Raw genomic sequence first — 25,473 nt, 5'->3', positions numbered from 1 at the left:
AGCTTTGTAATTCTACAGCTATTAACATCAAAGCAATAAAATTTCAGTTCAGTGGGCTGAGATATAGATTTAGTAGAAAGACGTAGAGCACTTAAAACGCAGCACATGCAAATGACTATTGAGCTGTGAAGTGAATGCAGCAAGGCCTAATATGAGGCAACTAGATTGAGCCTTCCTGTGTTACTTGATTTTCCAGGGGAGGCACAAACTGAACACAATTATAGCCAGCAGGATGGCGAGGCGATTAAGGATAAGTAATGCAGAAAGCCGGGTGAGTCGAGCACCTATCTGTCTGAAAGAAGAGAGGTAATGATAACAGGAAGTGAGATGAGTTGATTTTGCCCTCTGGCCTACCAACCCATCACCTCTGCTAAAAAGCCCCCCCCCCCCCCCCCCCCCCCTCTATAAACAGACCTCTCTCTGCCTATTAAACAGATAGTACATTAAGGCTGAGCTGTGCAGAACAATGTAAACACAGCCGTCTCAGGATACTGGTGCTGGGAAGGGGGGGAGGGGGTGTTGGCTTGACATGGGGGCTATTCCTGGGTCTTCCTGGGAGTGATCATCATTGCTCTTCCCCCTTACTATAATCCTTTCCAACTAAACACAGGAAGGAAGAGATAGGTAAATAACTTGATCTTCCGATAAACTAATTTCTTTCCCACTCTACATTTTTATAAAGCTTGTTATGCTTGAAAATACAGAAAAAAAAATACAGAGGCGTGGACTTTAGTGGAGTACAGGAGTTCACATGGGCCATGTGAGCTTATGCTGCAGTGAGCCATATGTTTGTGGAACGCATCACAGAGAAACAGTAATCCTGCTCAAGACATATTTAAAAGGAAGCCTGATGAAGTTATAGAAAAAATGGGTAAGGAAACAGGAGCTGAGAGACAAAGAGGCCACTTTGTAGAGAAACAGACAGGAGTTGATCCTGAACCTCCTGTGGTTTCTTCTGTGAGCAAATCTGCATTGCTCCAGGGCTAACAAACTCACAGAGAGGATAATACACGGGCTGGATGAGGGAGAATGTGGTACAAAAAGTGGATGGATGGGGAGACGGTCAGTCCAGGTCAGTACAGATGTGAGGCTGTTAAACAGTAGGGAACTAGAGGAGGTCAATGGTGGACATCTCAGGGCAGCACCCCGAAGTCATTCACACCCCTTTGTTACAATCTGGAGGAAAATAGAGCAAACAGCAGGGACACAGTGGTGACGGAACATAAGGGGGAATGTCTGGGATGTGGGGATAGTCTCCATACCCTGGGGAAAGGCCAATTACAGGCTTAAAGCCTCCTGCCTGTCTCTGGCATGCAGCTCAGATAAGATGAAAGTTACTTGGGACCAATATCAACATTTTTCCCCTCTGTCACCATAAGAAATGATGCAATCCAGATGTTGCATATGTAACTGCATGAGCATACGTATTGTGGGTGCACTTTCTTACAGCTTTATGTAAAAGGAGATGACATGGGTTTTTATTGTCAAACTACTAACATACTGCAGACCTGCAGGTTTGATTCTCTGCAGATCATTGTACATCCAAGAGTGTCAAGGGATAAAGGTTGAGGGTCACGAGTCTTTAGGGCAGAGCCCACTGACACTGTCCTGGGGGTTATTAATGGAGCGTTAGGGTCACCAGGCTCCACCCTGGCTGTATAATAATTTATAACACAGACGTCACCAAATGCATAAACAAATAATAAAAAAAACCAAAACAATTCTGGACTTATCTTGATGAATTAACCATGCTTCATGGTGAACTGTTGGTTTTCAGTCTGCTTGCAGAATAATTTGTGGACGATTATGAAAGAGGGTCTCACAGGTTGAGCATTTTTAACTAAATAGTTTCTGTGGAAATATTGCACAAAAGCCCCATTTAAACAGATTTTAGGATAAGACTGATTCAACACTCTGTCAGCTCAAAAGACCCAACTAGGGAGCAGCTGCAATCAAAAAGTAGCATTTCATGTAATTTTTCCTGAAATTTGCAGGTCAAACTCTGTCTAATCTTGATGACAGAAAAAAATTACACTTCATCCTGGTGGTTAGCACTGTTGCCTCACACCTAGACGGTCCTGAGTTCAATTCCACCATCAGGCCAGCGTCTTTCTGTGTGGAGTTTGCATGTTCTCCCCGTGTTTGCGTGGGTTCTCCCCAGGTACTCCGGCTTCCTCCCACAGTCCAAAGACATGCAGTTAGTGGGGTTAGGTTAATTGGAAACACTAAATTGCCCATAGGTGTGAATGTGGGAGTGAATGTGAGTGCGACTGGTTGTCTCCTGTCTGTGTGTTAGCCCTGTGACAGACTGGCGACCTGTCCAGGGTGGTACCCTGCCTCTTGCCCTATGGCAGCTGGGATAGGCTCCAGCGGCCCCCCACGACCCTGAAAAAGGACAAGTGGAAGCGAATGGATGGATGGATTTTTTCCAAATGATTATGATAAAGAAAATGAAGGCTGACTGAGGCACATACACTGACACTCACACCTGAGACTGAAGTCAGTATGGTGGGAATGGTGCAACTTGTGAGGGATATCTAGTATTAAGTCGGACCAATTCAGTTCATATTTGTAGTTACTCAGATCCTGCCAACAAAAACCAACAGATACTTACATTTTATCTGAACTAATGAAATAATAGGGTTTTTTTTTTTCTCATATCCTGTATATAGAAGAGGTTTTACAATGTTATCTATCTGCCATAAAGTAATGTTAAGGGTACTGGTTTTGGATTCATAGCTCAGTTTTAGTCATATAAACACCATTTCAGACTACAACACAAACATGCAGCTAAAGCAGAGACAGCGATAAGAACCAGGCGACCAGTTTGAGTTACCCTTGGGAGATGGGGACATACAGCCGAGTGCAGCTTTCTGTCTGAGCAGCGCTGTGACCAGCAATAACTCTGAGTTTGAATGTTTGCAGAGGCATGCCCTGGTAATCCCAGCAGAGTAAAGCAACAGGCCGGGGTGAAAGAGGTTAGCTCCTCTCTGTTGCACTGCTGTCATCACTTCCAAGTTCAGTGATGTGACAGACTAATCAACAGTAGGCTGGACAGCACGCTGTATAGAGACACTACGCACCTTAATAAAAATCTGTCTTTTAAAATACTGAACTTGCAAAGTCTACTCTCCGTGGGAGGGATGTACAGTAGAAGTGTGCATGTTTAGTTTGGGAAGGCTGAGGTCCAGGCTGGGATGGTGATGGGAAGGTAAAGCAGTGAGTGTTCCTGGAAGTGGTGAAAGAGTGAGTCTGTTGAGTTTTGCCTTAGCTGCCCCACCCCTTCTAGCTTGCCTAGTATTACACATTCTGTGGACTGGAGAGCAACCAAGCCTGTTCAATCTGGACCATTCAGATGAAACCCCAGTCTTATGTCAGACAGCCAGGGCCAAGAAAAGTGAGGGAGGTATAAGAGCAGGCAGGGTGGCACTGCCAGCCAAGACGATATCTGGCTCACACACGTAACAACTCTATTAAGGAAGTAATAAATCTGGTGGCAGTATAAATACTAAGTATCACACTAACCACATTTATTTCACAGTCCCACTAACATGCTGACCTCCAAAACCACATCTGTCCCCTTTTCTGATTAACCTCCAAGCAGCAAGACCCTCACAAGTACTCAAGCATGACCAGACCAGAACACTATTCTACAGCAGCTCAGGTCACATAGTGGATATTACGCGGCATTTTACACGACGTGTGTTTTTGAACCTTCATTTCACCAGAAATTGATATATTTGAGATATTAGAATCTCTTTTGTGTGCTTCTGTGTTTGTAGCCAACATTTGGGAAAGGCATGAACTAGGCTAGGCCTTGAACTCATTGGTCCTTTGCCTCAGTTCGGTCACTGCCCATCCAAAGCCCCAGTGAACCACAGAGGTGTTGGCCTGAATGAAGTCACACTGTCCACCAGCAATGGAGCGTCCAGCTCTGGTCGGTCATACCCACAGCAGCCCTCACACACTCAGGCAGAGCAAACACATCCAGACTGCCAGGCAGAGCTGAAAGGCATTTCATCCCGCCATTTTATAGAGTAATTAACTTCTCTCTGTCCATGTTGAGCAGAGGGGGGGAAAAAAAAAACGGACTCATATGGAGATTAAATAAACAGAGGGGGCACAGAGGACACACAACTCATTTCCCTTAATTCCTCAATAAAACTCAAGCCAGTTTTGATTGAAAACAACCCTCAAATCGCGCTCAAGGCCTGCTTGTGAGATTTGATTCTTGAAGAATGCAATTTTGAACTTGGGGCAAGTGCCACGTATCCTACACTGTTATTAACATAGTCACCATCAGCTTAATGAGACACAGTCACTTTAATGAAGTTAGTTCTCTACAACTAAAACTAAAAAGAAGTGTGGTGAGAAAGTCGTTTAGAATTATCCAGGTATAGCAGACAACCATGGGGCAGTGGATCAAAGTGGGTTCATGAAGTAAATGGATATTGGAACAGTAAGCCCTAAAGTCTTCTTCCTTTATTAAGTAAAACAGGGATGGCCCCAGCTGAGGATGAAGGTTTATGAGGTTGTTTTCAAATTCTAATTTGGCATGGGGCATGGCTAAGAGCTTGTTTTGTTTTTCCGTGCTTTAGTTTAATAAGTTCCTAAATACTCGGCCGTCTTACTGCTTGCTTTACAGCTTCAGGAGTATAGAGCGACTCAATGAAAATACCAAGGTAAGAGAAGCAGGAAATGGCTTTGTATTAGTGAGCTCATAGCTTGGCGCCATTAAGATTGTGTGTTAGAAAGTACAGAACGTGTACTAATCACTGCTGTGGAGGTGAATGAGTGATGACTGACTGCGCTCTCATTTTTTGATTTATTCGTTATACTCCGCCTCCTCCCCCCGACTTATCCTGCGACCTTTAAAAGCTCAAAGACACATGTACATGTGCCTCCACCATCCCCCATAAAAGACCTCCTGTAGATTCAAAGGCTCTACACGAAATCATGGCAATCTAGCGTTTTCTCCGTGTTTACTTGATCGGAATGTTTTCCCTACAAGCAAAACTAACCTTGTTTATGACAGAGAGGAATCTGTTTTTTCCTGTCGCTGTCAGTTTAACACAACATTCTTGCCGCCATCTTGCGAATCACAAACACACACCTACCTCCTGTGCGCTGGTAATAACATATTTACTAACAGGAGCGATGTTAATTAAAAATGCCAGAGAATATGCAGTTTTCCAGTTTAGTTAAAAGTATCAGTGTCGCTTTATTTCAAGTTATTATCTAACATCGATATGTGTTGTTGAAGTTATTTCAGTCACACTTCTGAAAATTACTTTCATCTGAAATAGGCTTCTGTGTTGCAGTTGAAGAGCTCAAAAATGTGTCAATCTGTCATAGGTGGTATCGCATTTTTAAGATGTTCACGTCCCATTTAAAAAGGAAAACATCAAGTTTTCATCAGCTCTAGCACATATGGATAATAGGGCCGTGTAAGATGAGCGCCCACCTGCAGCAGCAGCCTCTCAAAGGCCAGACAGGAATCCCAGCGAGGCAGGCTTGGGTGTCGGAGAGTCTGGGCCGTGGCCAGGCCCAGCTGGAGCACCCCACAGTGACTCTCTAGCGCCCCTCGACTGCTCCGGAACAGCTGGATGTAGGAGCGCAGCTGTTCGGGGGTCACACGGCCTGAAAGGAGGGAAGATGATACAGTTATCATCTAGCGAGCGATTTGGAGCCGTAAGAAATGAATCAATCAAAATCTGGCAAAGATCGTTGTATACAGTGCAATCAGAAGGTTTACAGACGCCTTGACTTTTCCCACACATTTTACAGCCTTAGGATGAAATTGTTCAAAATTAATTTCATCCAAACATAATGACAAAGTGAAAACAGAATTGTTGAAAGTTTTGCCAATTCATTAAAAAGAAAAATCTGAAATATTACATTGACATAAGTATTGAGAGCGCTTGCTGTATTTAGCTCAGGAGCCTCAGAACATGAAGTGATCAACTTTGATCGAATTCCCTCCTTCCTGATGTTTTAGGTGGAAGGAAGGAGACCTAAAGCTGGTGGTTACTCACACTGAGCTACAAAGATTTGGGTGAAGATGGGAGAAACTTTCGAAAGGGCAACCACCTTTGAAGCACTAAACTTTATGGCAGAGTGGACCCTCTACTCAGTAAAAGATGTGTCAAAGCTGGATTGTATTTTACAATAAAAAGGAATGAAAGGAATCCCACACTCTAAGCAACAAAACTTTGGAGCCCCGTGGTTATCAATTTTTAGGGCGTAAAAACCCCCAACATTCCACCATTTATAAAATCTCCTTGTCTTTATCGTGAATCTCAAACTGAGACTTTGAATTCTAGCATTAGCCCACTTTCTTCTGAGTCACAACTACTATAAATCTTTCTGATGATGATTGATGAGGATGACGATGAATTGGAGACACAATTTGTCATAAAATCATCCAAATCATTAAATACTGAGTTGAACTAAAGTTATGTCAACTAATTCCCATGAAAACATGAATGAAAACTTTAAGTTCTAGTTAAATTTAAAAAAAAAAAAAAGTAATTACTAAACATTTTACTTTTATTTTAGTCAAAAGATACATACCAAATGTAACTGAAATACTGGAGTACTGATAAGCTTCAATTTTGAAATTCATCAACTTCTAAAAACTTAAGGCAGTTGGTTACCTTAATTTGTTTAAGTTCTGCAAACTTTTTCGGGTTTGCAAACATATTCTATACATACAGCATTTTAAGAATTATATTAAGGGAAAATGATTAGACTATACAGTGGTCCCTCGCTATAACGTGGTTCACCTTTCGCGGCCTCGCCGTTTCGCTGATTTTTTTAGTGCATTTTTTGCATGCTTTTGTGTGTGTGTGTGTTCATTGTGTTCTGTGTCCTGATCGGCTGTAGACCATTGTCAATCAATCTGTTCTGTGCCATGTCTCCTGTCCAGTACAGAATGCGCTGGCCTTGTCGAATTTACATAAATCTTCGATTGCTAGCACTGTGACTCTGAAGTTGGTTTCATTCTATAATACTGGAGTTATTTTTCTACGAAGGTTTGAACTTTGAGAGTGTTTAAACAAGAGAGAAAAGTGTGAAAATGTTCATGCCTGTCTGAGAAAAGTGTATAAAGTGTATAGTGAGAAGTTTTACAGCCTTAAAACATCTATAACAATTGTAAAAAATAACGCTGACTACTTTGCAGATTTCGCCTATTGCGGGTTATTTTTAGAACGCAACTCCCACACGATTAACAAGGGAACACTGCACACACATAGAAGGGAAGAGCCAAAAGCAGAAACAACAATAGATAACCTTTTACCAAGCATAACAGCATTAAAAAAAAAAAAAAAAAAATCATACACTTATCTTGGGGCAGAGGGGAATGACTGAGACTGAAGTAGAGCATAACTTTATCTTAGGCAAAAACTCCACAGGGTGAGAGAAAGCAGGCTGCACGGCTTGCATGAGTGTTGCTGTGTGACAGTCACAAAGGAATATTCTCTATATGTGCTTGTTCCTGCGTAGAGCTTCTGTGATTGTTGTTAGTCAGTGACTCATAAATGTTGCACTATGTAAGCATGTGTGTAGGTGCTTAAGCATGTCTACATATAGCTGAAGTGCAGCAACACTGACAAGAGGCACTGAACCCGTGTTGAGTATGACTAATAACTGTAAATCAGAAGTTTTCACTGATTATTTATAGAGGTAGCAGAAAGAGTCCAGACTCCTTTTACTGTTTAGGAACCTCTGAATCTCCCCCAACTTCTCCCATTTAAAGAGACACAGGAAAAGCAGTGCAAAGGGTGTAAAGTCCAGGGGTGGTATGAAGCGCGGCTTAGAGGTATGAGAGGTTGTGTCAGGGGCTGGGATAGACAAAGGGCACACATTAACTCGCCATAAAGCCTACTTCTTTATGTTGATGTTCTGAACCAGCACCAGATGTGGGAGTATTTCCTGTTGGACTACATGGCCAGTGTTTTCTTTAGTGAAGCAAAACATATGACCAGAAGAGAAACAGACAGGCAGGATACAAACGAAACAGAAATCTAAAAGACATTAGAACTAGAAATGCAAAAAGGCACATGTTAAATGGACGATAAAATGTGTAGCTTTGTACTATTTTCAGGAGGGATACTTGGGAGAGCCGCACAAAGCTGCTACCAAAGTTATATTCACAACAGCTAATCAGTAAACACGACAGGAACATATATTTCCATATGTATGTGTTGGGAAACACCTACTGAAATGAACTGAAGGACTGAATGCACTGGGTGACATTTAAAGACAAAACAGAGCAAGCGCCTCCGAAGGCGAATCAAGTTTCTTGTTGAATTTAAAGTATTTTTAAAGAATAAGCTCCAGTCCAGACAGAATACTGAAAAGCTCTTTTGTGAGCATATCCAGCCATAAAAATCCTGGCAGTATAACTAAAGTTCACAAAGCTTCATGTGCCAACCATAATTCAGCACAGAACCAGGGAATAATTTCACCCAGAATGGTATCCTGTAGGCTAAAGGTAATCGGAATTTACAGCTACAGCACACCAGATGAGAATGAGAAAACGTAAAACATCGGAAAGAAACACGGAGAAAGTACTTTAGCCAAGAAAGCCTCACAAAAGCCTCCACTCCATTACACAATCAAACAGTCCTGGTTCAGCCTTAGCTCTTATCTGTGTCTCTAAACTTCCTTCAAAACAGTGCTATGATTCTTCAGGCATCCTGTTGCCAGATGCAAAATGAATCTGTTTTACGTTTTCTCATTGTCATCTGATCTGTCAGCTGAGCTCTCGTTTTAACTACCATAGCTGCAGCAAAACAGAAGAACTGTTTTAAAACGAAATGTTTGCATCTGTAAATTTGAACGCATTTCAAGAACCGTGCATTCCTTTCTGGTGGTGACAAGCGCCAAGTACAGAAATATTTCCATTCAGTCTTCAGTGCATTGGGTGTGCATGGAATAAGAAGCTATTCAAAATAAATATAAATAACATCAGTACTTCAGAATGTCAGTTTTGTTAAGAAGAACCCTACATACATATAAATCAGCAGTACTGCAGTTTCTGTAGCTTTTCCACACAAGATGGTAGAGAAACGTGAACCTTTTGGGCATTGCAAGAATCTTTTGGGTGCATTTATTGCAAAGTCAGCCATAAAGCAAATCACATTTTTAGTCTCTTGCTATAAACATCTGGATCTTCTGCGCATTTCAGCCTGATGTGCAGAAGTGGCGATTGAGACTTGGCTATGATCAAAGTCTTCAACAATGTAAGAAGGGGCAAGGGCCAACAATGATTTAGTCCGGTTACTGGAAGATGACTTGAGTTCTAGGTGCACAGGGTTACTCAGAGGGTAAGTGATGTCTGATGTTGGAGTGAAGCTGAGTGGTAGCCTGCCTCAGCAGCTGGACAGCCTCATAAGTAACTCTGTGTGGATGAGGACACAGGAAGGCTCAGAGATTTTTATTTATGCACTCCAAGAGGAGAAACATGTTGGAGCCTTTATCTGAGGATGTATATTAGGGACCCTTTCAAGATTTTACTGTACATTAGAGCAGAGGCTACAAGTAGGCAGCTACACTGTCGCAGCACTTAGGTGTCTTCAGTGTCTCTCCAAAAAAGCTTTTATCTCTGGCTTTTCTTTAGTTCAAACTTAAAGTCAATTTCAAACTGAATCTGTTGGGGTGGGAGACTTCATTTATTCAAATTCAAGACTGATGTTTGAAGTGCATCACTGAAAATTTTGATTGTATCGTTTCTGTGGTTAACACGACTAATAGGACAAATCTATGTTTACAAATGAAATGAGATGCTTTGAAATTTTAAAAGATCTGAGTGTCACAATATGGCTCAAGGGCCATGACAAATAATGGGAAGAAATCACTTGAAACAAAATCTACTAATTTATTAACTTAATTAAGTATAAAACTATAGTACTCAATGAGGGGTTCTAATTAGTGTGTCAGTAGTTGGATGATTGAATGTTAAGTATACATAGTGTTGTGCATTTTAAAAACCTAAAATGACAAACCCAAAACCAACCATACAAATAACATGGTGCTGGGTAAATGGAGTAAAGGGATGCAAGAGCTAAGAAAGCCAGCTCTTAAATGCCACAGGTAGACTGGCCCCGTCTATCATGAAGCTGCAAGACAACACAGCAGGCTCTGGCCAAGGGACACAAGTTAAACAGTTTGTGTGGATGTGACTGGTAGTAACATAATGCAGACCTACAAGAGCAGAAAAGAGATGATATACAGAAATTAGAGGGGCATTTCCTAGGACGAGTCATTCACAAAGGTGCAAATGTGCAATCTTGTAATTTTGAAGAAAGAGATTTCTATCTATATTTTGGCTTGTATCTGCCATGGTCCACCTCTTCACAAGATTTCACAAATACATTCAATATAAAATTCAACAATTTTTCATAGAAACAGAAGCAAATACGACTAAAAAAATGCTACGATTAGGTCTTCATTTCATTTGCTTTAAAAGGTAACATGCAATTTAAAAGGTTCCTTGTTCTGCGTGTTTAACTCTTTAAAATTCCCTTCTTAAGGTTAATTTATGAACTATGCTACGTGAGCTGGTGACACTGTTGGGATACAGACAAATCGATCAAACCAATCAAAAGCATCTACATTGGTATGGGAACCCTGGTATAAATGCAGAAAAGCAGAAAAATAAACACTGGAGAGAATCCCAAATCACTTCAAACGTTTGAAGTGATTTAACACTTGACAATTCACCTGCCAAGTCTTAAATATATCTGACGAACATTTGTTAAACAGACAAAAAAATAAATAAATTGCTCCTTTATGGTGACAGAGAATCCAATTCAACAAAAACAAAACAAGAAATGAATAGGCCTGCCTTAATTACTAGATAAAATATAAAATTTTTCCTCTTACTCACATGTATACATGTGAGTATATAAATTTAGTTTTCAAAAGGGAGAAATTACACTGCTAAACATAAACACATCTTTGCTGTTACAAAAATTTATTTTTCCCCAAATCAACTGTCCGCTTGACTCACGCTCTGTCGTTAAAAGGCCGGACTGTGCCACAGGAAGAAAGGTCCTGTCAACACATCCCATTTACCGCGCGGTGTCCGTGCACGCGGCACATACACAGAGGGTATAAACTTGTGACGCACGCACATCCACGCATATATACAAACACAAGCAGATGGATGAGATGAACGCACGTTTATGGAAGATGAAACCGAAGCTGTCCAGCTAATTCCCTGCAAAGAGCAAAAACACCAAAGATAAACACTGGACTCTGCGAAACCACATACTGTACATATCCCTACACAGATTAGGGGAATTTCATCATTCTATTGTGCTGTGAGAAACCTGATGGGTTATATCAGGCGCTGAGAAATTTATTATTTTCTCTGTTTCTCACAGGATGATCTTATCCTGCTGAGATGAAAAGAAGCCAAGTTGGGTCAGTATGTATGTGAAAATTTAGGGCCTGGAATACAGCGATATCCTCTTTTCTCCTCTGATCTGCATAACCCCACCAGAGTGAGAACACTCTTGGGTGCAGGGGGAAAATTTTCCTCTCCTTTTTTTTTTTTTTAATTTTTTTTTTTTTTTTTTTTTTTTTTTTGCCTGTCCCGTTTGGCTCTTTTGCCATCAGAATTATTGTCTAAAGGCGAAGAGAGATGCCCAACGGATTTTCTTTACCAAATTGACCATCCCAGCTTTGCCGTAATGGTCCATTTGATTCACCTTTTATTCTTTATTTTATTTTCACTTGCTGAATACGGGACAGACTTGACTGGGGGAAAGAAAAGGGAGAAAGAAAGAGGGAAAGAAAAACAGTTGAGAAGAGGGACGGGGGAGAAGGGCAAAAAACAAAAACCAACAGAATAAGCAGAAAAAAAAAAAAAAAAAAAAAATACATATATCGATCACCTGGATCACCTGTTGAGAAAGAAAAAAGAAAACAAGCAGAAGAAAACGAGAGTAATACAATAAACCACATCACAATGATATATGGGAATATGACAGTAAATACTAAATATTAAACATTATTGTGCAGCACGTAAGATCGACAGCACAGTGTGCATTGAGGTAGGAGCCAAAAAGGGTGTAGTTTGTGTGTGTGATCACCCGTGTGTACACCTGTGAGCATGGACGCGCTTGTTTTCTTAAAAGGTTCCCTCATGTAATGATCTGCTAGAGGGTGTGGGGGGCCACTGCCCTGTCCTCCAGGGCATGAAGCAGGTATGGAGGAGATCAAAACTCCAGACATCCAGAGGCCCCCAGAATACAAGAGACCAAGGAAGACCAACAGAGGGGCAGCCGTGCCACCGTCCCAGAAAGAGCTGAGGAGAGTCCCAGATGAGGGGTCACCCAGCAGCCACGGAGCAGAAGCCAGGGGGGGCTGCAGTGACGTGCCCGTGAGCTCCGCCGGCAGCCAGCTGTGCCTGAGTGACCGAGCCCCAGGCCGAGAGGCCGGGGGCACCCCACCTCCGAAGTGGCCCAAGCGAGCCCCAGGCTCCAGGCCCCGATAAGCAGCCGCCAAGGAGTGAGCCGGTGTGTACCCGGACGCCCACCCCCGGACACAAAGAACCACCAACGCACCGATGTCTGAGGGAGTCCGCCCCCGGCAGGGGAAGTGGTGGGGGGAGATAGGCCTCCAAACCTTGGAGGGCCTGAGCTGTCCTCAGAGAGGTGGCATCTGATACCCAACCTGACATATAGACACAGACATACAGGCACACACAGATACAAACATCCATTCCCACCCTCATGCTCTCATATGCACTTACTCCACACTCAACCAACGTGGAGACAGACATAAAGAGACGCTGTACACACAATCACACTCCCCAAGCGTACTCTACGAACCGGGTCTAGGTACCCTTGCCCCTGGAGGGGGGAACTGCACCCAGACCCAGGTTGTGTTACCCTTTTCCCTGCGGTGGGGAGAAGCAGACCGCCCCGACTCCGCAGCAGCAGGGGGGCCCCACATTCCGGATCCCAGTCGGACGGCCAACTCCTCCTCCTAGCCCCCCTGCTCCAGCAGAAAGCAGAGAACGAGGGTGAGAGAAGACTCCTAACCTCCCTCCACCCGCTCATTGTAGTGTTGATGTATGTGTGTTCTAAGGTGCATTTAAAACCCAGGAGGGCATGGAGCTACCTGCCAGAGAGCAGCAGGTAAGCGCATAGTCCCTCCTGCTAGCCCTCAATGTCTACGTGTATTTAAAATTGAGAGGTGGGCAACGACGCCGGGGGTGAGGTGTACACCCTGATGGTAATTGGGATTCCGTGTAGCGTGCCCACCCCCAAGATCCTATATGTATGTGTAATGAGAGTGTGAGTAATGTGAATGTCTAAGTTGCGGGATAAAATTGAGGCAGAGGCAGCCAGAAGGGGACAGAGGGGGGGGTTACCTCCTCTGCACCCTGGTGACACACCCCTATTCCAAGGCCCTGCATGTGTGGGTGGTTGTGGTGGAGCGGGAAGAGGGAGGCAGCTGGAGATGGGGAGGGAAGGAAGGGAGGGGCAAGTGACCCCTCCCTGGGGCCAGCTCCCCCGCTGACCCCAGTAGGCACCCCCATACTCCGCGACCCGCCAGGGAAGGGGGGCCCAGGCCCATTCGAACCGGGGCCCAGTGCAGCGGCGCCGCCCGGCCCCACAGAGCCCGGGGCAGTCCACCCAACCCCACAACAGAGAAAACTGCACCCACCCCATCATCCACTCATCTTCCAGACTACATAAGACAATAGACGCCCAGGCTGAGATCTTCCTCCACCTCTCCTGTATCTCCCCCTCTTGCAGAGAGAGTTCCTGAGAGAGGAAAGCTCCTGCAAGATGTGACAACCCCCCCCCCCCCACCCCCACCCCCACCAGTTGAAGAGCCCCCCAGGTGGCTCGGCGCACCGGCGGCACCCCGCGCCAGTGGCGGGCCCCCATATACCCACCGGCCCACAACCCCGGCAACACACCAACCAGGACCCAGGCCCCCGAGGCCCGGCCAGGGCCCCGAGGCCCGGCCAGGGCCCCAGGCCAGAGCCGGAGCGCCCCCAGAACCTCACGCCCGTCCCGGACCCACCCAGGGGCAGCCAGGCTACCAGGTCAGTAACCCCCGTCCGTCAGCACAGACCCTCCCCTAGCCCCGCTGCACGTAGCCACGAGGAAGTCGTCACCTAAGAGCCAACAGAGCCCCTAATTGGCCATGACCGCTACCCCGGGTTGAGCCCCCCAAGGAAGATGCTCCCGGGGAACCCCCCGACGCCCTAAGCCCGACCCTACCCCCACACCAATCACAACAGTGAAGGCGAGACCAAAATATGACCCCCCACCCCCACTAGGTGATGGAGCTGATCAGAGGAGCCCAGAGCGATTGATCTGATGTGGTGGCAGAGGCTGTATCAAGACTAATGTAATCTAATAGATAATTTCTATATTGGTTAGAATTAAGATTGTTTTTATTTTTCCAGTTCATGAGGACTGTTTTCTTGGCTATGCATAGGGCAGTGAAAACCATATGGGCTATATTCTTTTCTGAAGTGACATTATCTAAGCTGCCCAACAAACACACTAAGGGGGAAGTTGGAATGTTACATTTCAGACACTTTGATAAGTCTTCACATATCTCGCGCCAAAACTTCTGAACTGGTGGACAGAACCAAAGAGCGTGGATATAATTGTCCGGTGAATTGGTTTGGCAGTGTGAGCAGTTGTTGGTAGATGCAAAGCCCATCTTGAACATCCGATGACCTGTATAGTGCACTCTATGTAGTATTTTGTATTGAATTAATTGAAGACTGGGATTTCTGATTAGATGAAAGGTTTTTAAGCAAATCTGAGACCAGAAGTTTTGGTCTAAGTTAACTGATAAATCCGCTTCCCATTTTGCAATAGGAAGTGATATTGATTCATCTGCTTTAGAAAGCATTCTGTATATTTTGGATAGTAATTTGGGGGTTTTAAGAGTAAAAAATTGAACCACACTTGGTGGTGTTTGTAGTTCAACTTGACCCAGTTTAAATTTCTTTTTTATTATGGATTTAATTTGTTGATATTCTAAAAATCTTTTCTTGTTGATCCCATATTGTGTAACTAGTCTGTCAAATGAAATAAATTCTGTTCCTTCTAGTATATGTTCTACATATTTGATTCCTTTACCATTCCAATCTGAAAAGTTTATCATATTATTGTTTTGTAATATGTCAGGGTTGTTCCAGATAGGTGTACGTTTGCATGGGATTAATGAAGACTCTGTCAACTTCAGAAACTCCCACCATGCTGTCAGAGAAGAGCTGATGTTGATGCTTTTGAAGCATTCATGTCGTTGGATGTTTGAGCTGATAAATGGTAGATCTGAAATCTCTAGATTATTGCAAAGAGGGTATGTTTTAGCCATCCTGAGATAAACTGAAGCCTGTTGGCTAAGAAGTAGTGCTGAAAGTTAGGTAGTTCTAATCCTCCTTTATCCTTGGTCTTTTGTAGTGTTTTTAAGCTTATACGTGGGGGCTTATTTTTCCAAAGGAATTTGGACATATATGAATCTAGAGATCTGAACCAATCTTGCGGCGGTTTAGTTGGGATCATTGAGAATAAATAATTTATTTTTGGTAATACCATCATTTTTATAGCAGCAACCCTTCCCATGAGTGATATGGGTAGACATTTCCATCTAGCCAGATCACCTTCTACTTTCTTTAAAAGTGGGGTATGGTTTAATTTAGTTAGATCTGCAAGCTTGGGAGAAATATTAATACCTAAATATTTTATATTTCCCGATTGCAGTGGAGTAGAAGAGGAATTATGGAAGCAACAATTAATAGGAAGGACTGTAGATTTTGACCAGTTAATTGAGTAATCTGATATTCTTGCAAAAGAGTTTATCAATTCAATCACCCCAGAGATATTGGTTTGTGAATTTTGGAGAAAGAGTAACACATCATCAGCATAAAGGCTGATTTTATGTTCTACGTTCTTGCATTTTATGCCCTTAATTGCTGAATTCTGTCTAATTGCTGCTGCTAGTGGTTCGATAAAAATTGCAAACAGTGAAGGGGAGAGTGGGCATCCCTGCCTGGTGCCCCTCAGGAGACATAAGCTGGAGGATGTCTGGTCATTTGTTCTGATGTCTGGTCATTTGTTCTGAGAAAATTTTCCTCTCCTAGCGAGCGAGTGGGCACTGAGAGAGCAGATAGGTATTAATGCTAAGTGTTTTGTGTTACTCGGTTTAGCTTGGTCTCAGGAGCAGAGCATGATGGATTGAAAACTCTGCTGGTGGGCAGGATGGGAACTGTGGGGGGTGCTATGGGAGCTCAGGGGGTTTTGTGAATTCTGGTCCTCTGCCAGCGGGGTATAAAGGTTCAGTGTTAAGGATATTACAGTACCCCCTTCTCTCACTGCTTCTCTCGTTTTCTCTCTCTCAGCAAAAACATTAAGTCAACAGGCTGTCAGTGAACCAGCGGGAGAAGCTTCAGTGCTATACCTTCTTTATACATTTTGCTTTTAGCGTCACTTGATGTTGCGTATTTCTCTCAATAAAATCTAAAAGCCTGCACACATCTGGAATTAGAGGGACTGCCGTGCGTGAAAGGAAACAGCCATGTGTAGATTTGGACGCCAGACAGAGTGCCTTGGGTGTGAGCATATGTGTGCGACCTCCAGCACATTACAACCTGCCTGTTACGAGAGACAAGACCTTCTTTACCTTGTAGATTATAGGAGCTAAGGGACCACAGTGCCCCTCCCTTTTACACCCCCTTTTTTGCCAGATGCTAATCTGCATATTAGCCATGAACGGGAGTGTGTGCGTATGTGTGTTTGTGGGAGTGTAGTGCATCCATTACCTCTTTAAGTCAGAGGGTAGCATAAAGGTGAACGTGCACAAGGACACTCTGCACTCGTGCACGTAATGACTTTATTTTTGCGTGCCTACGCATATTTTTATCCCTCGATTCAGTCCCTTTGCTTCATTAACAAACAACAAAAGTTTTCGAAAGCAGCATGTGTGCAAGCAGCATGTGTGTGTAAGTGTGTGTCATAGAGCCAACATGTGGTTCACATTTCCTTCTGTGGCCACATGGGCAAATATACAGCAAGGCAAAGAAGCTTGATTTCAATAGGAGGCGCTTTTGTAATGTTTTTGAGAGTGCTGAAAAACAATACAGAAGTAGCACATGATTCTCTTTAAGCAAGAAAAATTCTACATACTTTATATGATACGACTGTTCTGTGTTTTGTATAAGTTAGTCTTTAATTAATGTGAAACATGATATGGGCTCTGCTCCTTCCACGGCATAGCGGTTCTTACCCATGCTCATCTTGATTGGCAGATTCTCTTTACTGGCTGCTTCCACTAGTTGCCGGCGGACCTCTATCACCCCCTCTTTGTGTTTAGTGGTCAGCATGACGTCCCACAGTGACCTTGCAGATGACCTGATAGGTAGAGCAATCAAAACAGGCAAGTTTAGTCATGAGGAAAACATAACACTGCAATAGAAAGTGAACTGTGTTTTTTAGCACTAACAAGCTGAGCAATGGTTACTTTTCTTGCTTGTTTGTTCAGAGTACACAGAACAAGATGAGCATGATTGAGCTCAACCCTCAGTGATAGAGAGCCTACTGGTTGGGGACTGGTGACTCCCTGATGGGAGCCCTCACAGGAAAAAACTGAAATCAACAGAGGGAACATTAGGAATGTTTTGCATCCACCTTAAAGATCTGTGTGCCAACATTCCTCTGGACTGATAACCACCGTCCTTACAAAAGTAAATCTGGAGACTGAGACTCGTCTTTGTGCCATCTCAGGCCCTAGTGTTTTTTTAAAATACGCTATTACGAAACACACTCTAATGGGAGACTGGCGGCAAGGCATGCGTTTAAGACCATTACCATCTGCTTGCAAGCAGAAATGGATTCAAATCTTTCCCCAAAATAATCTAAGTGTGTCACTGAGGAGCCTCATCATCATTAAATGAATAGAAAGTGACATTTTTCTTACAAAACATCCTCTATATAAGAATTTCAGACCTTGGTCTAGTTTCTTTTCTTTTTTCCCCCCCTCATGATAAGAAGACGTAAGCTTTGCTGGTTGAATAAAAGGACATAAAAAGCTTACATCATTGTCTGTGCTTTTGACAGCTATTCAGACAAGCGGTCATGATCTTCCACATACTCAGGAGTGCCCAGAAACAAAGTAGAGAAAGAGACTACACTGAGAAAATGAACAGAGGACAGAGAGAAGGTAGGAGGGACCTAGTTGACAAATCCACTCTGTTTTTCTTTTCTTTCGTCTTTTTTAAGAACTTTTTTCTTCGCTCGCTTTTTCTCCTTTCTAACTGCTGCCATGTGTTTAATATCAGATGTAATCTGTTCCAGACCTTGGGCAGGGGCTAGATGGGGAGAAGAGGGGCTCACAACGGGACAGCCGCCATCTTCACACTAGAGCTAGACACAAAGACCAGCAAGTACGACTCAGCCGACGACAAGTGTTAAATACAAAAAGACTGATACAGTAAAAACTTTGGGAAAATAAGGAAAGATGAATCAGATAGAATCATAATAATTACCTGATTTTCTGAATTCTTTGCAGATTTTTCTGGTTAATGAAGAGTCATGGCAGGGGCCCATTCCCTGAAAACTCGATGATGCATTAAAACTGCTAAGACTAATCAAATCATGTCCCACATGCTTGTCATAGCTGAAATACCAATATTGTGACTTGACCGGGCCATATGTAAGTAACCACAAGTTTGTTTGAGGGTGTGTGCATGTATATGTCTGTGCACAACCTTGCACATCTGCATGTGTTCTTGTAAGTTGGAGGGCCTCGGCAGAGTACGAATGAAATATGGTTCTCATTTGGCTTATTGCCCACCCAACCCCCCAAAAACCACAGACGTCCCACTCCCCTGATGCTTTCCTCAGGCCATTTGGTCAGACGAAGGTGGGGGTTTGAGCTAGAATAATCCCCCCGGGGGTGAAGTTTATATTGGCAGGGTGCGAGACAGAATCAGCCAGAAACCTTATTGAGTAACTAGTCTACTATGGAAAGGGGTAGGAGGTGGGGTGCTGGGAAACTGGGGTTCGCGTGTTTGGTCATCTGTTTTTTTTTTTCTGAGTGCGAAGTGCAGAGTGAAGGCTCTCTTAGTTGAAAGGCTGCTCACACAGAGACTGAAGGGGGCACTCTCGCACCTGACTTGTGTACATCACGTTGAACGCCCTGTCTAGCTTGCTTGGATATGTTGAGTGGGGGTTTAAAGTGTATGGGTGTTTGTACCCAAAGTAAATTCCATTAGTAATGAGTTTTATAACATTTAAAAATAGCTAAACATCAAATACTTGCTTGAAGAAAAATCTGTGTACTATTTTAAATAATGGCCATGTAAATGTCTGTTAATGTTCTTCCTACCACATCGAACCCATTAAAGAAAGTGGGGTGGGTGTGCGTGTGGTTGGGGGGGTTGGGTAACATTCCTGGAAGTATGATGCAGCATAATAGGACAGTTTAAACCATAGTGACTCAGGATTTCATGAGCCCCCCCCCAGCTCATTATTTTGTCAAACATGTATGTGCATGTTTGCCACAAAATTCAGTGTTTATGATTCAGAAAGGAGTCATACTACTGATACACGTGACTGATAAAGCCTGAAGGAAAAATATTAGATGGTCATTTCATTCGCCACCTGGAAAATCCCCCCACATCAAAACCAAAACACCCTTATTTCCTCACTTACCTTCACTGGTATCTAACAGTTACAGGATTACATGTAGTGAGTATGTAGTGACTTAAAACTAACGACTGACACAATAAACTCATTACGTAAGGTTTTACTGAGGTTTTAGCTAAGTGAGCAATGAGATTTTATAATCACAGACTTCTACTGAACTGGACCCCTCAGTAGCCATTAACAGAGTGCAAGTTAGGCCTCCTTCACACAGGCTTAGACCCGTTAGTGTCCATCTGGCAACTACCAAGCATACTGTGAAAAGTGTGTATTCTGGAACTGGTTGTTTTCTGGAGGTTGCTGCAGTTGCTAGTCTAAAATTGACCACAATGCATTATACATTTCTGCACCAAAATCCTTTCCGGAATTGTTGTGATTGCTAGCAGTTTCCCACAGTCACCCACAGTTTGCATGGAAGCCATCAACTTCACAATAAATACTTGCAAACTACTTGCCATGCGGTAGAAATGTTTTGCATTTGTATTTTGAAATGCTGGTTGCAGTGGTGAGGCATAATTTTTACTTTGAAAGCAACAGTTTCCACTTCTGACTCCATCTTTCATACAAAATACAGGCAACCAAAGCAATCACAACAAGAGTTCTGGTGCAGCACTCTCTTAGAGACTGATTTTAACCAAACACCAGCCAGTAAGCTCTATAGACCACTCATCAACCGCTGGAATATAGATTTTTCTCTAGTTCCCAGAGATTGTCAGGCGGGTATTAGGCCAGTCTCCAGGCTTGTGTGACTGAAGACTAAGGCAACCAAACACAGACTTCCCTCAGTCCTAAAGGGTACGCCGATCTTTTATATAAGATAAGATGAAACTACTCCATAGAGTACGCTGGCATCTCTGCAAAAAGTGACATTAACAAACTACATTACGCTCTAGTGCAAACCAACATTACTAATCCCAATGTGTTAAAGAGTATTGAAGTTTCACACTCAGCAGACTTCAAACCCAGAGAGTAATCCATTTCTCATCACACCTGATTTAGATGATCTGTGTATTTTCCAGTAGAACTGCACGTAATACACATGGACTAACAGAATTGTGCAAGGTCATACCCATTCCTTGTTGAGTTAATTTATGGAGTGTGTTTAATGGGGTAAAAAACACTGTTGGTTTTCTGTAAACATCCCCATCTAGCACAGGACATGACATGAGAGAGAAAGAGGGCGGGGAAGTAAAACCAGACCTGGCCTTGAGTGTCTGTGTGTTCTGGCGAGAGGGACAAATGACCCAGTGAATTTATGGGGAGAAAAAGAGGCAGAGGAGTTTTGCAGGAAGCGAGGAAATGATGGGAGAGGCACACCACAAACAGATAAATAAATAATAATAAAAAAAATAGTAAAATAAAACAAAACTGATGTGAATTTGAGGGTCAGTTCTATGTGTCTTAAAACTGCACTTCTTTAATAATGAGTAAAAGGTTTTTCCTTTTACTACTCCAAATAAAACAGTAAAATACGCAATCGTTAAAGGAAAGAAAGCTTAAGAAATTTTGCACAAAAGTCATCTCCCTATAGGTGTTGGCTGCACGTGAAGTCAAATAGAATGAAATGTCCTCAAGTGATGTTGCTTAAATCTGTCCTGATTGGAGCTAAAAACTAAAATGTTAATATAACCTATAGATCCTGGTCCTTGTGTTTACATAAGCCACTGCTAGTGTAAAATTTCTGAATCTGAATTGAATCAGTCATTGTGGATAATGTAGGTTCGAGGCTTTGACATAAAATAAAATGCACGGAGTAAAGAAATGTCTGAGTAATTTCATTCACAGAAATAATGTACATTCAATTTAACACGTCAAAGACAACTATAAACTGCTACAGCAAATAAATAACATGATAATAAATAAATGGGCGCTTCTGTGGCAGAGGTGTGGTCCTGGGCTCAGCTTCAGGGGAGGTGTGGTGTAGTGAACACAAAGGGGGATGCCAGGGAGGTTGGTGGGATGTGGGGGTGATTTTTAGCTAACAAGCTCATAATCATTTTCTGTGATTTGTAATTTGTGAGGCCGGAGAGTAGAGAGTGTGTGTCAGAGGTAGAAATCTGCATGCGTAGGTGGAGAGGCAAAAGTGAAAAAGAAACTATCAGTGTGTCACTGAAATAAAGGAAAATCAACATAGACAGCGTGTCCATTTGTTGTCCGTTTCACACTGTTTTATTTACTTTTGTACTGATACTTCTATTTATCTACTTTCACGTGTAATTTTTATTTGTATTCATGATTTCATTCATTTTTCGTGGTTAGTTTCCATATTTACATCTCTATTTGGTATTGCTGCTTCCTCCATTTATTTCTTTTGCAAGAAGAGAAATGCATTTATCGTATTATTTATGAATTAATTATTTAATGATGCTACAAAAGCCAAATAGAGTGGCAGTTTGAGCTTTTCATTTAACAAAAAAATAAATAAATAATCACATTAACATTAAAACATGCATAAAAGATGTCGATTAAATCTTTATGCCTAAGTGAAAGAAAGTCAAGTCTTCTGAGCAGAGTTATAGTAAAGACATGTTAAAAAGTGTCTTTTTTGCAGCACTGGCAGAATGGTAAAATGTGGGAGAAGGTGAAAAATTAAAGGATCTTGATGGGGGGAAATGGAAACGCAGGAGTCTTCCTCTCCTCCTCTGTCTTGGCTACGTTCACATTTCAAATAAAAGCCAGCAGTAGGGGCTCTTTGAAGGAATGGGCCTGGAGGAAGTAAAGTACCATTTTAGGGAGATGTTTTATCAACTCAGTTAACAAATACACACAAAGTTTCCTGAACAGCTCTTGTGTTCTGCAGCGAAAATTAAACCACAGAGTAGAAGACAGCATACAGGACTGAAAAGGTTATGTTATCTTAGTCTTGATGGGAACACAGAGTACATGTTGTTCAGGTGCACGTAATCTATTTGATTGATGTACTCTGAGTTTCAGCTTGAGATACCTTCTTCAGAAGAGTAAGCAGAATTAGGGAGTGAATGAAACAGAAACAACTTAAGAGGAGAACCACAAGACACATCAGCTTACTCCATCCTTAAATGTATTATTATGGCTAAAACTTTGCATCTCTGACACTGATATAAACTTTAGTTTCCAAATCAGCTTTACCTGTCATTAACCTTTAGGAAAAGTGAAAGTGAATAAAATCAGATTGAAAACGGGCTCAATTTTATTAAAGGATAAGAAATTATTTTAATGCAATAATCAAAAGATACAAAGCAAAACTGGTTCTCACTTTGGATTGACTATTATTTTTAAGAAATGAAAAAGTCATTTTCCCTTTTTGTGTCTTTTCCTTTGGGCACACTTTCTGTATACGAAACATTTATCATTAGTTGTAAAATCAGCCAACACTGAAACCAGTTACTATAAATGTTCATTCAAATACAAAGGCAAAAACCTCACATTTGACCAGAAGCCACATCCTATGCAGCATAGTTCAACTATGCTTGAACCTTCTTCTTGTGCGTCTACCTTATGTAGGACTGTATAGGAATTCATACTATACTGTTGGCAAGGAGCAGAATGGTTGCTAAGCTTATAAATCACTGAAAGACTCATTCAGCTGTTCATGCCGCTATTCACTGTCTAAGTATAGAATAACAAAACAATCTCAAACCTTTAAGGAGAAACCGTAGAAGAAACGTGGCGACTTTTCATACTCTACTCTTATTCTTGGTAGAGTAAAAACAGGCTTGGCTATCCTCAACTGCCTGTCATTTGCTTTATCCTCTCCACCCTTTACTATCTAGGCTGTTTTTGTTACTTTTCTCATACTGTTCGAAATCAGTGTTCATGGCTTTTATTCGTGCTCATATTTCCCAGCTGGGACAGAAATAGGTGTTTTCCCTCTTTTCTGGTGGTATGCATGAGGGATCTGCAGGCCAGATTTGTGGAGATGGCAGCCATGTAGTGTTTTCTCATGGCAGGGTGCGGTCAGTAACACTGCTTGGCTCAATCTCTACAGCTCCCAAGGCAGGCCCAGTTCACCTTGGCCACCCATACTTGCTTCTGCCCACACTGCACACACTCCCGCCACAGCATCAAGGTCCAAGGCGGCCAGATGACGGGGGTGCAGGGTTCAGTCTGAGACTGAGGAAAACTCTGTGCCTTCTGCCAATGGGGTTCAAATGTCCTACTCAGGATCAAAAGGGCTGTGAATCCAAGCACAGCAAATTATATAGACGGGACTGGTACTTGACCACAAACACACACACGCGCATATAAAACAACACTTTGACTGCCACTTTCACTCATCATATTTCTATATACACGAAGTGGCGCACCCTGGTGCCGTTTAATGGCTGAAAAAAAGGACAGTAGTAGCATAGCAATAGCAAATATACAAAAACACTGCACGAAGAGCCTAGGTTTGCATGTGCACTCACCCACACGCTGTATGCTTTCTTTCTGGCATGATTACTACAACCACAGAGTCAGGCTGTAGGATATGGAAATTCACACCAGGTTATGAAAGACAATACTAGAGTAATTGCACAGTAAGTGTGGGGTCTTGCCTGTAGAGCTAGAATCAACAGCCACCCACAGAATGTTTAAGACATAGTAATCTATAAAAATATCCTGGAATTACAGAGGGAAATATCATACAAAAGGTCTAAATTAAATCCACACCTAATATTTAAAGGGTTGAGATGGCATACATAACAAAACCAATAAAAACACTATGTTACCCATGCTAAAAATAGCTAAAAAAATCATGTGTTAATAAACATCCAGTAGGAGGGAAGAACAGTAGACCTCTAAAAACATGCATTTAGGGAACTCTGTCTTGAACATATTAGAATGATTGACATAAACACTTCCTGCAGCGAGCTGTGCATTGAGGCCAGTTAAAGAAAGTGGGAATTCTAGGCATCTCCCTTGCTCTGCTTCAGCAGCATTTCAATCTCCTACACATCTGTGATAAGGCTCAGCTGGATCATCTGCTTAGAGATAGTGTAGGGAATAACTCTCCTGCTGATCCAACTGGCCCTGATCACAGATATTCTCCACCGACACTGTCGTCATTTACTTATTACTTTCAGCAATACTTATCTGCATTTTTTAAAAAAATAAATAAAAAAATCTGAGCTCTTGGCAGAGCTTGTTCACAATATCTGAATGGATCATCTAAATGTTTTAAGATCTGGTGTTAGGCTGGGAGTCTGGTCATATTTGGTGAAAAGCTCAGGAACAGTGATTGTGGTTGGTACCTTCGTTTCTGTTACCAGTTTTCCTTGGGGTGGCCCATTTATACCATCATAAAATTAACAATGAGAGGGCAACCTTGTTGATGCTGTACTTGTAATTATCCAGATTTAATTCTGATGTGCAACCAAGCTATTCAGAGCAACTACGGTAATTTGTGGGTATACCGTAGTTATTTGGTAGATAGGAATTCAAACTTGAACCGTACATCCAACCACATGTTGGGGTAACCTTGCCTAGTTGTCCTTAAATAATTACAAGGGGAACACCAACTAGAAAGACGGGTTCTCTTACAAAAGAATCTTTACCATAGCTCAAAACAGCCCTTGCTGCATTCAGTATATGTGTGAGTCCATTCATGAAATCACCGCAGTCAGACATGCTGCATGACAGCTCAGTCCACTAAACTCTTCTTCTCAGTCAAAGTCTTTTCCTCCAGCAACCACATAAAGGGGCAAATCCAGAATGGAACACTTGATGTAGGACTAATCCTTGCCATGGATAACAGCACCACCGCAGGCGCCTAGCATGTGCATCTGCAGAGCTAAGACCAGAGGCAGGTTTCACTCAACTA

General features: G+C 42.5%; 1 protein-coding gene across 1 annotated transcript in view; it reads right to left on the bottom strand.

Annotated features, from left to right (window-relative positions):
• The window catches only part of scfd2 (sec1 family domain containing 2), a 114,976-nt gene that overhangs the window by 85,347 nt on the left and 4,156 nt on the right, over positions 1 to 25,473 (bottom strand). Inside the window, exons 3-4 of the mRNA XM_085152533.1 lie at positions 17,275 to 17,399; positions 5,465 to 5,640 (exon numbers count right to left, since the gene is read on the bottom strand). Coding sequence (XP_085008659.1) covers positions 5,465 to 5,640; positions 17,275 to 17,399 — 301 coding nt within the window. The remainder of the gene's footprint in view (positions 1 to 5,464; positions 5,641 to 17,274; positions 17,400 to 25,473) is intronic.

This window comes from Neolamprologus multifasciatus, chromosome 23 (genome assembly GCF_963576455.1).
Source record: "Neolamprologus multifasciatus chromosome 23, fNeoMul1.2, whole genome shotgun sequence".
In the NCBI taxonomy this organism is placed as follows: Eukaryota; Metazoa; Chordata; class Actinopteri; order Cichliformes; family Cichlidae; genus Neolamprologus; species Neolamprologus multifasciatus.
Note: the sequence above shows the minus strand (reverse complement) of the source record. Positions and strands in the feature narration are given on the sequence as shown.